Below are 15797 nucleotides of genomic sequence, written 5' to 3'. Positions count from 1 at the left end.
CCCCCACGCCGAGATACAATTTGAAATCGAAATGTAATAGGCAAGCACACTTTTCTTCATGCAGGGTTTGTTATAAACAGTATTAAAGTTTAGACCGATAACGAGGACGTTAAGTGTAACGATTGTGCAAGAGCTTAACGGCTGTATTTCCAGACTTTGACATTTGATGATATACGCACAGTTTTAAAGACAGATATGTAGTTATTTACACAGTGTTCTGCCGTTATCTAATGCTAGGGTATTTGATGCTATCCTGTATTCCATGCAGTCGGGCCATCTCCTCCTCCTGCGCTCCGTAGCGGACAATGTGACGGCGAGACAGTGCCGATTAAATATTAAGAATGAGTTTTGATTTAAGATTTGAGCTGGAGGTGTTTATGGAACAATTATCACTCAGTACAAGCGCAAATAACACTGCTGGATTTAATCTTCATGATATTGTGTGAAGAAATGTGCGAGAGGCATTAATACTTGAACATATTAAGAGTAGCCTAATCGTTATTCCCACATGGAGGCTACTTTCTGCAGTCTGACTTCAGTTCACCACCTCACCATCTGCGTCGCCAATTCCTATTTTGTCTCCAAAATGTGCGTACGCATGGCTCAGAGTTTGCATGGAGGACCGCACATTCTCCCGTCAAGTATGTTTTTTATAAATCACAACCTTTGCGTGGGAAGTGGCGTACGCACGTTTTCAGCCCCGTTTTGTGCGTACGCCACGTTTATAAATGAGACCCCTGGACTGTAATATTTCAGATGTGTTTGAGCAAGATTTCTGCTCATGTTCAAAACTTTGTACACATTCAAAATATATGTCATCCCATGTGTGCTCCCTGAGATTTGGAGGAGTCATGGAGGAGTAGGCCTACTTAAACTTATGCTGTCCTTTTCTTTCACCTTATACTCAAAACGTATTCACTCCCTTATGGAGTTAGATTCCCCTTTCCACCTTGTAGCATGTAACAACCAGAAACACCAGCACATTAGATTCATCCCCAAAACATGTAGGCTAAGCACTGTAATGCAAGGTTGATAGAGCTAATCCTTATAGTTGCAATTTCCAAGTTGAACCACTTCTCACACCACTTTAACTTGAATGTAGCCTAATGGTAGAGCACTTCTTGGCTTCAGCTTGAAAAGTTGCGCTTTCAACACAGTCTAATCACCGTTGCTTGCAGTCGCTATGGCGACAACAACAACGTCACAGTGAGACACGGGCACACGGAGAGACCGGGTGACAGACAGAGAGAGACACACACACACACACACATATAGGCTCCAATTACCACAGTTCTCCCCACTCATCCTGTCTCTTTCTATCGGAGAGAGAGAAAGAGAGCGGGAGGGATTCCTTTGTGACAGGCGCGAAGAAATAAGTGTCCCGTATGAATGGCCAGGTGATCAGGCACGTTTACACAGGCTATTGTCCGGTTTCATATTTGTCAGTCAACTTTTTAAAATACATCCGGGGCTTAAGCCCCGGCAAAATCGGCTGACGTCGCCTCTGCAAAATAATACAGGAAGTAAACCAAGCCAAACATACATTCATAAAGATGAGTTCAGGAAAAACAGAACAGATAACAAGGAAACAGGAATCAATCGAAACACAGAGCAAGAGTTAACAAAATAAAACAGGAAATATAACAGAAACCCACAACCCTAACAACTTCACCATCATATGATTTACTGAAGATAATAGTCATCACACTTGATTCTTATTACACAAACAATGAGGCGCTCAATGGTCCCTGTCACTAAAAGATAGTGTTTTTGTAGAGATTGTAGTCTCAATTTTATTTTTTACATTTCTGAGGAACTTGGGATGCTTAAAAACTTCTGAAAATAGCAATACATGTCAGAACTGGCAAAAATAGCAAAGTTCTGCAGGGATTGAGGTCGGGCTTGGCCAGCAGGATCCATAGCACTCCTAAACTCACACCAGGGTTGGGATGAGGCAAGTTCCATATTTCCCCATAACACAGGAAGCTGTTGTAAATTGACTTTACGCTGTACAATCTGCCCTAAATTTCTGAAGACATCTACATGCCTGTATTAAGTCATAGTCATAGCGCCACCTACTGATGTTCACTGATCCTGTCACCATACCATGCGGTCACAACTTCTGCAAAAACGACATCACTGGAATACCAATGACCAGTACCTGTGTCCGAAGGTTTTCAACACAAGACCTGAGCTCCACGTCAATACTTTTATCTCTTCAGTCGTCTCTTCTGGATCATCTGCTGAATTTCAGCCTTTGTCTTCCCCAGCTCAACCTTCTTTCCTTCATATCCTTCTTTCAGAGGAACAACATCATGCATCTTGTGATCTACAACAGTACAGAGCATGCAGACACATGTCTGGTCGGTCTTACAGATCAGCTCCAGCCATGCCAAGTGTTGTTTTTGTGGAAGAAATACATTTTTACAAGGCGATTGTAAAAGAAGTGGAGATTGCGTGCAGCAGGAAAGGACCTTTGCTCTGTGTGCTTCACTTCTCGTTACTGGGAACACGTGCCAGCTGCTGACTCCGCTGAGAGACATGTAAGCACGCGCTGCTAACCTCTTCCAATTCATCTTCTCCACCCCTACAACACTTATGCAATAATAAGCTATGCTTTATCTTAATCGGTTGCATGTTTTCATACAGAAGGAGCTTTAAACACAACCTTATCACAGCTGAAGATGTCATCACTGTTGGAGCCTACATTTGGGTGGTCATTTACATTTAAAAAGGTTGTAATTCTAGTTCAAGTGAATTGTAGCACACCACGGTCAACTCTAATCAAATAAAACTATATTTATAATAATGTAATTTCCCACAAAATAGTGGCTAGCAAAAATGTTGCGTCACCAACTAAATAATAGCCAGAGTGGGGAATGTCAAGCCCTGAATGTAGGCCTATGTAATGACATGCATACAAAAACACATTTTAAGTCTAGTATTACCAAGACACGAGTATAAATATATCCAAAACACACGTGATGATTGTTACGTGCTCCCTGCCCTGTTCTCTTTCCTCCTCTCTGTTCATCTCAGGTGTTCCCAATCTGTGATTGAGGGTGGCCCCGCCCCTGGATATAAGAGGGAGACAGAAATCGCTTGGGGGGAGATTGAAGCGGCACAGATCATCGTTGTCCTTTTGTTGCTTTGTTATTTTTGCTTTTGTGTGTCTTTGTTTTGAGGATGGAGGTCTGGTAGTCTAGTTTTCGCGGCTTTGTTTTGTTATTAGTTAGTTTACTCTTTGGTTAGGGGGGGGAGTTCTGGGTCTGACGGCCCTTGATGGGTTGGCCTAGGCTTCTTCTCTTCTTTTGTTCATTTTGGCCAGACCTCCAGACTCTCATAGTTTTGGTTTAATTAATTGTAGTTTAATTTGTGAATACATTTTGATCTATGTTTTTCTACCTTCTGGTTTGGTGTTATTAGGTGTTGATGGTCACTTTTTAAATAGTGTTTGTGTGTGGCCGTAACAATGATCATGTCATGCCACTGCTGAATTAGAGAACCAGCAGATATTTTGGTCCGCTATACTCAACAGTGTTTGGCAGAGAGTCTGCTCTGCTGCCCAGTCTGAGCTTTAGTGCTGCCAGTCAGCGCTCTGATGGGAAAGTTTTCACAGCAGCTTGACACACTGACCTCTAAAGAGTTTAAACTGCAGAAAGACTGAAGCCCAAGAAGAAGAAGAAACAAAAAAGGTTAATGAACTTGTGACTACATGTAGAAACCTCGACTTTCATGTACATTTGCAGGGATTTAAGCAAGAAACTGTTGGTGAGCCTGAAATGCTGCCCTGGAGGAAATGAGTGTCATACGTGGGGTGGCAGTAGCTGAGTCCGTAGGGAGTTGGGTTGGGAACCGGAGGGTTGATGGTTCAAGTCCCTGTAAGAACAGAAATATGGAGGTGGACTGGTAGCTGGAGAGGTGTCACCTCCTGGGCAAGCCGTGCATTTGACATATTAGCATTTTGTAAATAGTCTGGCGTGACGTTTTCTCCAGACAAGAGAACAGCAGATATCGGCTGTAAGGACTCCTGTATAAAGCCTAGCTCACAATAACAGTGTTCTGGCGCCATGTTAGATCCATTTTATTAATGCGGTGTAAACTAAATGTGTCAGTAATTAGCTTGAAACAAGCTACGGTTTGCTGCAGCCCAACTAGCTAGCTGGAGGTCCCCGTTAATCCCCGGGCTAAAGAACGGCAGCTAAATTACCTCCGGTGGGAAATACGGGCGGTGTTCTGTTGTTCCTGTTGTTCTTTTTATTCCTCCTTTTCCTGCCTCGTTTGCCTCTTTTCGTTCGCGACTTTTTCGACGTTTTCTTGCCGTTATTGCCGGAGCCAGAGGCCTGTCCGTGTCTGCTGTGTCCGGGCGACACTGCACCACTCTCGGAGAACCCCCCATCGCTGAGCTCAGGATGAAAACGGTTCAAACTCCCGGTGATAAAATAACATGTAATACCAATAATAAAGACATCACATGTCCCTAAACACACGGCCTGCCTGTGTGGAGACCTGCCGCGGAGGATGCTCTCTCCTCAGCATCACAAACACCGTCAACTTGGCTCCGCTCAACAGCTTCCGGCTCTTTCAAAATAAAATGCAACAGTGTGGTTCCAGAACTCAAAATCCCATTCAGTTTCTCAATAAGTGTTCCCATCAACCATGCAACTTTTTTTTTTATTTTTTATTTTGTTCTTTTTCTACACTTTTCGAAGTTTTTGTCGATTTTATTTATCATTTTTTTTATCACTTTTAAAATGTATTTTTTTTTCAATTTTTTAAACGAGTATTTTGTCTCTTTTTCCAATGTATTTTTTCACTTTTGTTAGTTTTCTTTACGAAGTTTTTGTCACCTTTGGCAATGTTTTTTAGGTCATTTTTTAAGCGTTTAAAAAAAAAATATTTTGTAGCTTTTTCCAACATTCTGATAGAGTTCTGATATAGAAAGTTTTTGTAAACAAGGACAACCCTCGTGTTGTCGTGTCCTGCCAACTATGTTACTTTTTCTGCTGCTTTTTTGTCGTTTTTTTCCAAGTTTTCTTTCCCTTTACCCAATGTTTTTTTTTTTTTTTACATTTCTGTCGTGTTTTCCCCTGTTTTTTTAAGCTTTTTCCGTCATTTTTGTCACGTTTTTTTACGTTCTATCATTTTTTTTTCAAATGCTATAAAATGAAATAAAACACCCAAATTCAAAGAAAGTAATGAACTGGTCATTTATTTTACTTGTAAATAGTGTTGTATGGAACCATCCACGTTATTTTTTTTGGACATTTTGGTTGATAGAAACCCAAATTTCTGATATAGAAACTTTTAGAAAATGGGTCAAATTTGACCTGAGATCAACAGGAGGGTTAACCATTATGTCTAAACACTTTAAATTATCAATTTCATAATAAGAACAACAGCAGGTTCTCCAAACAGGAAAGTGGCTTACATATAAAAGTAAAAGGTACAACTGTTGGGGTAGAAAGAACAGAACCAGCAGTTTAAAGTGATATCAGAAGAACTGATTTAGGAATAATACCATTAACATTCTTAGTCTCAACAAACAGACTTTAATTCTGCAATTATGCCACAATAATTCAGACTTTTTCTTTCACGTCTCATTATTGAGGAATATAACAAATAAAACATCGGACAACCAATTTACACCATATACCTCTTAGATCCTAATTGTCCCATCAGATTTGCACTTTTGATTTTAGATATTTAAAATGAACAAAAAAATTCATCAACACATTAATTTGACGCATCATGATACATGTTATGTGGACGATATCTATTTAAACCTCTGTTAAACCCACAGACATTTATTATAACTTCCAGAAGATATCAGTATCTAAAGACACCAAATATGTCAAGATGGAGTTTGATTCAATTTGCAAAGAATTGCTGCACATTTAACTATATGATAATAAATGGAATAAAGTGTAAATCAATCACCACAGGAAACAGATTCTGTAGAAAATAAGATGTAAAATATATGAACATGTACATTTGTTCCCTTGATTGAAAATAAATCAATACCTGAAACGAGGTCAGTGATTAGTTTAATCTGACAGGAGAGATGATCAGAGGGGCAGAGTTTTTACCACCTTCATTATTACCAGTATGGAAGTATGGGAAGAGTTTCTCAGTGAAGGAGCAGCCAGTAAAGGAGTAGATAAGAGCTGCAGCATCTACGTCATAAAAGGAGACCAGACCCTCCTCATAATCCACAAACACCCCCACCTTCTGAGGAGGAGACTTCAGAGAAAGAAGGACTGAAGGGACAGCTAGAGCTTCGTACTCATTTCTATTTCTCAACCCTATAGTCCAGTAACCTTTCTGAGGGTTCAGTGTGATGTTTCCCTTCCTGTTGATCGACTCTCTGGCCACTCCTAAAGTCCATTTAATTTTTTCTTTAACTTGAACCTCAAAGTAAAATCTGCCTGAAGAGAGACTCTGTTTTCCTAAAACAATACAATAAAGAGAAAATCTCTCTGGGTTGTCTGGGAGATTCTTCCGCACATCACCATGATTCACTTGTTTCCCATCATCAGACAGGATGAGAACAGGATGTGCTGTATCAGGATCAAGAGTCACATCCACTGCATACTGCTGGACCCTCTTCAGCTCAAACTCAACGAGCCGCTTCTTCATCTCTTTACTGAGTGTCTCCTCCAGGTGAACCACAGCTTTAACCACAGTCCCCTCATATGATGATGGACAGACGCTGACTTCTGTCCAGTCCTTGGTGGGTGGAGGTTGTTGGATGTTTAGGGACTGGACACTCTGGAGAAGACGGAGGTGGTCTTCAGAGCGTGAGAGCTGCTCCACCTCAGTGCTTCTCTTCATCAGCTCAGAGATTTCCTGTTCCAGCTCTTTGATGAAAGCTTCAGCCTGTTTTTCTGTTGTTTTCTGCTTCTCTTTGATCGTGTTGATGAGCTCATTCAGGCCTCTCTCAACAGACTCCTTCAGAGAAGTGAAGACCTGAACACCTTCTGCTATCTCTCTGTCTGCATCTTCCTCACTGAGGTCGACTGAGTGTTTGATCTCCTGAATCTTCAGTCGTCTCTTCTGGATCATCTGCTGAATTTCAGCCTCTGTCTTCCCCAGCTCTACCTTCTTTCCTTCATATTCTTCTTTCAGAGGAACAACATCATGCATCTTGTGATCTAAAACAGTGCAGAGCATGCAGACACATGTCTGGTCGGTCTTACAGAACAGCTCCAGAGGTTTATCGTGCTTAGTACACATTCTGCCTTCCAGGTTCTCCACAGGGTCGATCAGCTGATGTCTTTTCAGGCCTGACGTTGTCAGATGAGGCTCCAAGTGAGTCTCACAGTAGGAGACCAGACACACCAGGCAGGACTTCAGGGCCTTCAGTTTGGTTCCAGTGCAGACGTCACAGGGAACTTCTCCTGGTTTGGACACTTGTTGCTCTGAGCTGCTGCTGCTGGCTTTCTGTTGAGCTGACTGTCTGAACTGAGTGACCATCTCAGAGATGAAAGTGTTGACTCTCAAATCAGGTCTGGTGGTAAAGGCCTCTTTACATAAGGGACACTGGCACCGGTCACTAATATTCCAGTGATCAGTGATGCAGTTTTTGCAGAAATTGTGACCACATGGTGTGGTGACTGGATCAGTGAACACATCCAGACAGATGGAGCACAGAAACTGATCTTCAGATTGCAGAATGCTCACAGAAGCCATATCTACACATGGTGTGAAAGAAAAGAAAACATTCAAAACACAGTTACTTAAACAGTTTCCTGTTTCAAGCCGTCATGAACGAGCTATCGCCCATTCCTGTCGAGAATACTAATGGAACGTTGGACGTAATTTCCTGCGTGAAGCGTGTGGCACTGAAAATGAGGTATTGTACATTTTGTACCACTTCCTGTGTCCACTATATGGCGCTAGAGAACACACACTTATGTAATGTCATGTTGCTGTTCATCATATGTTCATTTCATGTAAATCAAATGATCTGTGTCACATACGACTAACTTTCAGTAGGTAGCGCTATAAATTCAACTTAAAATAGGCGTTTAGATGTCTTCAGCAATTTGGGTCAGATTGGACAGCATCCGGGCTGGACTGGCCATCTAGTATACCGGGCATTTTCCTGGTGGGCCGAAGCATTTTTGGGCTGAATCGCCGATATAAATAGGCCTTTTTATTTTTTGGCCGGGCCAGCCCATAAAGAACTCACAGCGGCCCATTGGTTAATTTTCTTTATTTGCACTGGCCTGACCCAATCAAATCCAGGAAACTCCTTCCCCACTCCGGGCCGCAAATTTACGAATCCCACTATGGTCACGCCTCCCGGCCCTGAGACACGAGCTGTTATAGTTATGCTGGAAGTTTAGCATTCACGTTATAATGGACAAACGACCACCAAAGGGCAAGGGAGGTGCAGAGAAATTACAGGAGAAAAAGATTAAGAATCTACAGGCGGATTCCTCAAAAATTTCGGACATGTTTGGGGCTGTAGTAGCTGTTTCAACATCAGCATTACCTGAAGCCGAGGAGGAGGAGAGGTGGCTGGCTATACAGAGAAGCAGAAACAGCTTCATGACAGGGAAGAAGCCGAGGAGGAGGAGATTGACCATGACAGGGCCATGGGAGCGAGTGAGGAAAAGATGGAAGAGAGAGGAGATCACGATGTGGTGAGTAGGCAAATTAACAGGGACTCTCAGGAAGGGAGGGAGGCTGTGTGTGTGTGTGTGTGTGTGTGTGTGTGTGTGTGTGTGTGTGTGTGTGTGTGTGTGTGTGTGTGTGTGTGCGTGCGTGCGTCGCGGCGTGCGCGCGTGTGCCATAACGATAACAAGCAGTTTGGCTGTAACATTAAAGTTAGTGGTTGTCAAGTAACCTATCTGTTTAAGCTTACATTGAAAATGCTAGTGGTTAGCCTGTTTGGTAGCTGAAAAGTCTGTGTGATCTATGAAATCAATGTTGATACAAGCATCAGCGTTCCTTGAATGGCTTAATTAGCTTCTCTTGTATTGGTGCTCTTTTCCAATGCCTATACTGTACTACTCTCAGCTTTATTGTAGCTTTTGGCAAGGGTTATGGTTATGGTTATAGACACTTATGTCCAAAGCAACAAAATATGAATCTTACAATAGTTAAAATTAAATTTAAAGTTGCTAAGCTAATATTAAGCAAAATAGCAATAACAATAATAACAATACAATATGAAATATCAATATAAAAAATATAATATAATATAAATGAAATATAAATATACAAATCATAACTCTAAGTATGAATGAATTATTTAAGTGTAAGATCAACAGATAAATCTTGAGACCCTTCTTGAAGGATCCATAATGATCACATGAACGCTGAACACTAGGCAACTCATATCATAGCATGCATATTTTAAGAGGACTGTCTGCAGGGAATGTGTCTGACCAATCACGGTGGGTGTGGGCCGCCTGGGACAAAAATGCCAGGGCCAATTTTTTTGTCCCAGTCCAGCCCTGGACAGCGTCAAGTTAACAGCTTCCTGTGTTATGGTGAAATATCCAAATTGCCCGACACATCACGTCATTCCAGGGTAACACAGGAGCTTTCCAATTTGGCACCGTGAAGGTCTTGAGATTCTGCTGACCCAATTTCAGATGGACATGTTGAATCTCGAAAGAGGGCGTTCTAACAGTTTCATACCTGTGAACCGCCTAAAATGGCATGTTGTCACATGACTTATGATATCATCGTTCGCAAATTACCGTCACATTATTTTTAGGGTTATACTAATAAAATATGAAACAAATCCAATAACCCCTCTAGCCTGGTCCTACCAGACTCTGGTACACTAGCCTTGTCCTACCAGACTCTGGTACATTGGCCTGGTCCTACCAGACTCTGGTACACTAGCCTGGTCCTACCAGACTCTGGTACACTAGCCTGGTCCTACCAGACTCTGGTACATTGGCCTGGTCCTACCAGACTCTGGTCCATTAGCCTGGTCCTACCAGACTCTGGTCCATTTCATTTGTCCAGAGAGTCTGGCCTCTCTCCATTGACAAGTGTTAACTTCCTTGAAGGCGGGTACTCTGTTGAAGTTTAAAACTATTGGATCTGCCCAGAGCCACTCTGGATCTGCCAGAACCAATCGCTAACGTTTGGTCGTGATGTATGTCATGCGCATGTGCAACAAGAGGGAAGACCGACAACAACTATTGGCTTATATTTAGCATTAGCATCGCTAGCATTAGCCTTAGCCTTAGCCTTAGCCTTAGCCAACTCCTTCACCACTAACAAAGCGATCTGGAAAATCAAACTGTTCCCGAACCCTGTGGGGAGGAGGGCCACAACATCATGGCCACCAATACAACTCAGCAAAGATTGTTCTTGCTCGGGCTTTAACTTCTGGATATTTAGCAGTGTTGCCACAACGGACCGAATGCTTCGCTCGCATCTTTCTAGCTCATGACCTTAACGTCATCGTTCTCAGCCACTCCCTCTGTTCGCTGATTGGACCGCCAAATATTTGGCCGGAGAAAACCCAATTTTTTGATGTGTGTGTTGAATTTTGTGAGTTTTCGTGTAGGGGTGTCAACAGGGAATTAAGGGCATCAAAAACGTGGTCAAACACTGAAAGTAATTGGGAGCACCAAAAGCCCAATTGCCACATCAAATCTAAATTATTACTTGTTTAAATATGGGTGTAACATTTGTGTGCATCCTAAAGACCTCAAACATGAAAATAAACGCACGTAATCCAAAATGGCTGACCCTTGTCAAAATTTAAAGTATTAAAGTGTTTTAATATATTCTTAAAGATGAGAGCAATGGTCCAACCACATTTCCTGTAAAATTAAAGGAATTTTATCCAGGGCTTTTAATTGACACCAGTCAAATGCGCGTGAAAATTAACTTTGGCGGGTAACATTTTAAAGTTACGAGCCAATTTGGCCGGTGATGGATGAATTGAAGCGTCTTTTTGAATCTGCCGACTGCAGATATTTTTCAATATTGGTCTGTTTTGTGCCAAGATATTTGGCCGGTTTTGTGTATCTTTGGCTTGGAAACATAATCTTTATTTGGCAACACTGCTTGTAGCTCTAATCCTGCATTTCCCATGAACACTTTGTCATGACATGTCATACCACCGTTGGCTACGTGCCTAGTGTGCGTGGTATTGATTATGAGCTAAACCAGAGGAACTGAAATTAAGTAGTTGAGTTAGTTAGGAAAAAACAAACTTGGCTAGTGGAAATCTGATTGGCTGGTAACTAAAAAAAAAAAAAAGTTCATTTAAAGCCCTGATTTTATCCAAACCCTGGCGTGTGCTTGGGAGCGTTATGGAGCCCGCTGGCCAAGCCCGACCTCAAAGACTGCAGAACGTTGAGTTTTTCACCAGTTCTGACATGTATTGCAATTTTCAGAAGTTTATCAGCATCCCAAGTTTCTCAGAAATGTAAAAAATACTAATTTCAACAAAAACAATATCTTTTAGTGACAGGGACCGTTGAGCGCCTCATTGTTTGTATAAAAGAAACAAGTGTGATGACTGTTATCTTAAGTAAATCATATGATGGTGAAGTTGTTAGGGTTGTGGGTTTCTGTTATATTTTCTGTTTTATTTTGTTAACTCTTGCTCTGTTTTTCAATTGATTCCTGTTTCCCTATTTGTTCTGTTTATCCTGAACTCATCTTATATGTTTGGCTTGGTTTACTTCCTGTATTATTTTGTAGTTTTTGGTTTCATGTGTCTTGGTTTACCTTTGTTTCACCTGTTGGCCCCCTCCCTGCTCATTTGCCCCTGTGTTTCTGTTCAGTCCTTGTCATATCATCATTGTTGTTGAGTGTAACTGCTTGTTCCTGTTTTCTACGTAACTCTTTGGTTTGGACCTTTTGATGCCATAGCGGAGTCCAGTTACTACTTTTGGAATTTGTACCTTGTTTGGATTCTTAAAGACTCACGTAAACCTGGATTATTTTCTGTAATAATAAATTCTACACCTGCATCTGCCCTATCGTGTCATGCACTTTCAGTCCAGAATCCTTTTCCTGCCTCAGTGTAACCACGCTCAGTTGCACTTCTATGGTTTGAGTAACCCCTTGACTTTGCATTGTGTGTAGAATGACGAATGTCTAGCGGGAGACTCGTTGAGCTTTACGCTGCGATGGGCCCGTTTATTATATGAATAAGAACAGAGTATAGAATATATAGTATAGTATACAGTTGGCTCAAAGTAACTTACACGCAGCACACTACAAAAGACTAGCATGTTATTTCAGCACAAAGGCTAGCTAGAAAGTGCATTATGCCGCTATTTTAACATTCTGGCGCTTGAAAAAGGCACAACAATCCACTTGTAACTCTTATCAATATGTTCATAAATCACAGTCCACATATGTTCATACAATGAATATACGGACATAAATACACAATATGTTTACTCCGTGCTGCAGTCTGCAACTCACCTTGGGCACACTGGCAATGAATACACAGCAGCCAGTGGAATTTAACTACTGCAGAGAGGGGGCACCCTTGAGCTAATAATTCTACATTGATATTAAATAACAATAATGGCAAGTGGAATGGCATAATATATAAACCCTGTTACATCAGCACTCGGCCAGCCCTGACAGATGTGTTTTAACTTGTACCAAGCTGTGCACAAACAAGCCCATTAAAGTGGGGCAGCAAGCTGAAGCGCTACTCTGATAAAACAGCACAGAATATGTCCACACCCTGTTGTGTAGACCAGTTTTTATTAAAGAACAGCACTGCTAACAAAGCTCTGCTTACTGTACATTTCCTCCAGCTGCTTCACATTAAAAGCCTTCCACTGGTTCTCTGATGGAAAGCTTTTATTGTGAAACAGCCAGAGGAAATAGAGAAAGTAGTGTGTAGGACATGATCAGTAACCAGTTCCTAAAGTCCTGAGAACTGACAGAGAGAGACTGTTTAAAGCTGTTAAAGTGGACTACTGTATAGTGGGCCTGCAGACAAACAGCCATAGTTATATTGTTACCAATTTCGCAAGTAATTCAAAGAGTGGAACTTCCTTTGTGAGTAGAGCTGAAGTTTAGTGTTAATCCTGGTTGTAGAAAGTGTAAATGTGATCAGCTGTACTCACCAGTGTTTGGCAGAGACTCTGCTGTGTTGTTGAGAAAGACCTGATGAAGTCAGTTTGAGTTTTCTTTCAGAGAGAAACAGAGACTTGTCTCGACTGCAGCGTGGCTGACTCTCTGACAAACTTCACTTTCATTTCTGGAGTGTGACGTTGTATCTCTCCTCTTTCCAGTGTTGCTCCTCCTCTCACTGCAGCTCTGTGGTCTGTTTCCTCCCTCTCATGTGCACTCTCATTGTGAAATACCAGGATGTTGGCTGATTGATATGGAGCAATGGTCATGCTATAACTAACGATTTATTATGTGTGTTGAAACATTAATGTGCCTCAGCTTTATTTTACCCAGAAGACTTTAGTTTATAGTTTATTGGACACAAAGAGAGAGACGTCACACACATCTGCAACGTTGCATAAAATCGTATAACAAATATAATATGTATCATCAACAAGACAATCAGAATATCAGGAAATAAAATCTATACTTACACATTAACTATAGGTCTTTTCACACATTGAATATAGTTACTTTTTTAAAATAATTTTTTATTTTTTTTTTATAAAAAATTTTTTTTTTTTTTAATTTTTTTTTTTTTTTTGTTGTTTTTTTTTTTTTTTTTTTTTTTTTTTTTTTTTTTTTTTTTTTTTTTTTTTTTTTTTTTTTTTTTTTTTTTTTTTTTTTTTTTTTTGTTTTTTTTTTTTTTTTTTTTTTTTTTTTTTTTTTAAAAAAAAAAAAAATTTTTATGTAACATTGGGGAGTTAAAAATATCATCAAAGATAAAGAGTTACTTCCTGTTTGCTCTCATGTTGTATGTAAAGTGTTTTGCTGGATTCATTCATTCATCCACACAGTTTACATGAATGAAGATTTTTTTCAAAACATCTGCCTCTGTAGCAGCAATATGGTATTTTATATTGTAATAGAAGTGATATAATGTAATGTGTGAAATAAGAATGTTTTAGATATGTTACTATAGTTCTGACCTATTTCTGTTATTTAGTCTACCCTCATTGATATTAGTTTGATTTACTGCAGTATGTTGTATTAGACATCATTAGTTTTAGCAGGTGTACCTAATAAACTGGCAACTGAGTTTATTTCTCAAAAGAGGAACACAACATGTTAGATAATTCTACGGTAACACTTTATAATAAGGTACACAAAAAAATAGGTAGTTAATGATTAGTTATTGTTTTTCAGAAGGGTAGTTACCCTTTTTCAAAAAGGTAGTTACCCTTTTTCAGAAGGGTAAAGAATGATTAGTTACCCTTTTTCAGAAGGGTAGTTACGCTTTTCAAAAAAAGGTAACTACCCTTCTGAAAAAGGGTAACTTGTGATGGCTATGGACAGTTCTGTCACCTGTTTGTTCATTTCTGTTGCCTGTATTATTGATTTCTGTATGTTTCCTGTGTTTGTATATTCATTCTGTATATTTCTGTTCCCTGTTGTGTTGATGTATCCTGTTTTATGTATTGTGGTCTGTGTGTATTTAGTGGTGTATTTTCCTGTCGTGCATTTCCCTGTTTATGTTCTGCTTCCTGTTTTATTTTGATAGTCTGTTTTCTGTCTTGTCTTGTCCAGTTTACTTCCTGTGTTTTCCCTCCTTTGTTGATTGTCCTGCCCCGCCCTGATGTGTTTCACCTGATTTACTCATCACCTCTTGTATTTAGCCTCTGTGTTCCCTCTGTCTCTTGTTAGATCGTCTTGTGTAGCTTCCCTGTGCCTTGTGTTTGTGTCTGTTTGCTCCTGCCTTTGTTTTGCCCGTCAGTTTGTGATTATGTGAGTTTTCCAGTTTTTGTGCTGCCGTTTTTTGTTGTATTAAATCCCTGAGTTCAACCATCTCCTGCCTGCCTGCCTGCCTCCCTCTGCATTTGGGTCCTCTTTCTTCTGCCATACACACGTCACATTACTACCCTTCTGAAAAAGGGCAACTAATCATTCGTTACCCTTCTGAAAAAGGGTGACTACCCTTTTTAAAAAGGGTAACTAATCATTCGTTACCCTTCTGAAAAAGGGTAACTACCCTTTCAAAAACAGTAACTAATCATTAACTACCTATTTTTTTGTGTACCTTATTGTAAAGTGTTACCCAGGACGAGAATCAAAAAAACGAGACTTCCAGAAAGTTCTTGAAACCAGTAGATTTTCTCTTTATAAACTGGTGAAGATGGAGGAGATGGGGTCTCCTCCTGAAGGAAAACATATGTGAGGTTGTTGGTTGTGTCCTCGTCCATCATGAGTGATTATTCTGTACATGACCAACAGTGTGTTCAGCAGTACAGTAACTTTGTCTCATCGTTCCTTTGTGTTTTGATCCATCTAGTGGTCGTTCTGTGTCACAACACCAGTAAGTGGTCTACATGGAGGCCTGGTGTTGCTGCCGCAGTGGAGCAGGGAGTCATGGAGACGTGCTCGGACATGAGGAAGGCTGTCAGCTCTCAAGAAATGTTCAGAGTTTAAATTAATACTCTGCACTTATCAATTACTGTTGTTTGACTCTTTCAGAGAGATTATACAACATGTGTTGTCAGTATTGAAATGTGCCTTTAAACAATAATGTGAACTTACAACATAGAAAACTAAAGTTTTTGTTATTGTCAGATGTTACCCGCAAGAAGAAGCTCTGCAGAACAACTATAGATGAAAACAGGAAAAAGGTCTTAGGTGCTATGGTAGGCCGTTTCAACATTTAATGGAATTATCCTCCTATCTGTTATTACATTTTA

General features: G+C 40.4%; 3 protein-coding genes across 3 annotated transcripts in view; all 3 read right to left on the bottom strand.

The window, feature by feature from the left end:
• The window catches only part of LOC120566597 (E3 ubiquitin-protein ligase TRIM21-like), a 22846-nt gene extending 9661 nt beyond the window's left edge, over positions 1-13185 (bottom strand). Inside the window, exon 1 of the mRNA XM_039813130.1 lies at positions 13080-13185. The gene's annotated coding sequence lies outside the window, so the exon portion shown is untranslated. The remainder of the gene's footprint in view (positions 1-13079) is intronic.
• Positions 1-13186, bottom strand: part of LOC120566458 (E3 ubiquitin-protein ligase TRIM21-like) — a 69218-nt gene extending 56032 nt beyond the window's left edge. Inside the window, exon 1 of the mRNA XM_039812956.1 lies at positions 13080-13186. The gene's annotated coding sequence lies outside the window, so the exon portion shown is untranslated. The remainder of the gene's footprint in view (positions 1-13079) is intronic.
• LOC120566531 (zinc finger protein RFP-like) lies at positions 5530-13200 on the bottom strand. The gene is made up of 2 exons (XM_039813059.1): positions 13080-13200; positions 5530-7694 (listed from the first exon to the last, which is right to left on the bottom strand). Exon 2 carries the CDS (start codon positions 7690-7692, stop codon positions 6043-6045), a length of 1650 nt encoding a protein of 549 aa, XP_039668993.1. The 5' UTR covers positions 7693-7694; positions 13080-13200; the 3' UTR covers positions 5530-6042.
• Between the last annotated feature and the right edge of the window lie 2597 nt (positions 13201-15797).

Source organism: Perca fluviatilis, chromosome 1 (genome assembly GCF_010015445.1).
Source record: "Perca fluviatilis chromosome 1, GENO_Pfluv_1.0, whole genome shotgun sequence".
NCBI classification, from domain to species: Eukaryota; Metazoa; Chordata; class Actinopteri; order Perciformes; family Percidae; genus Perca; species Perca fluviatilis.
Note: the sequence above shows the minus strand (reverse complement) of the source record. Positions and strands in the feature narration are given on the sequence as shown.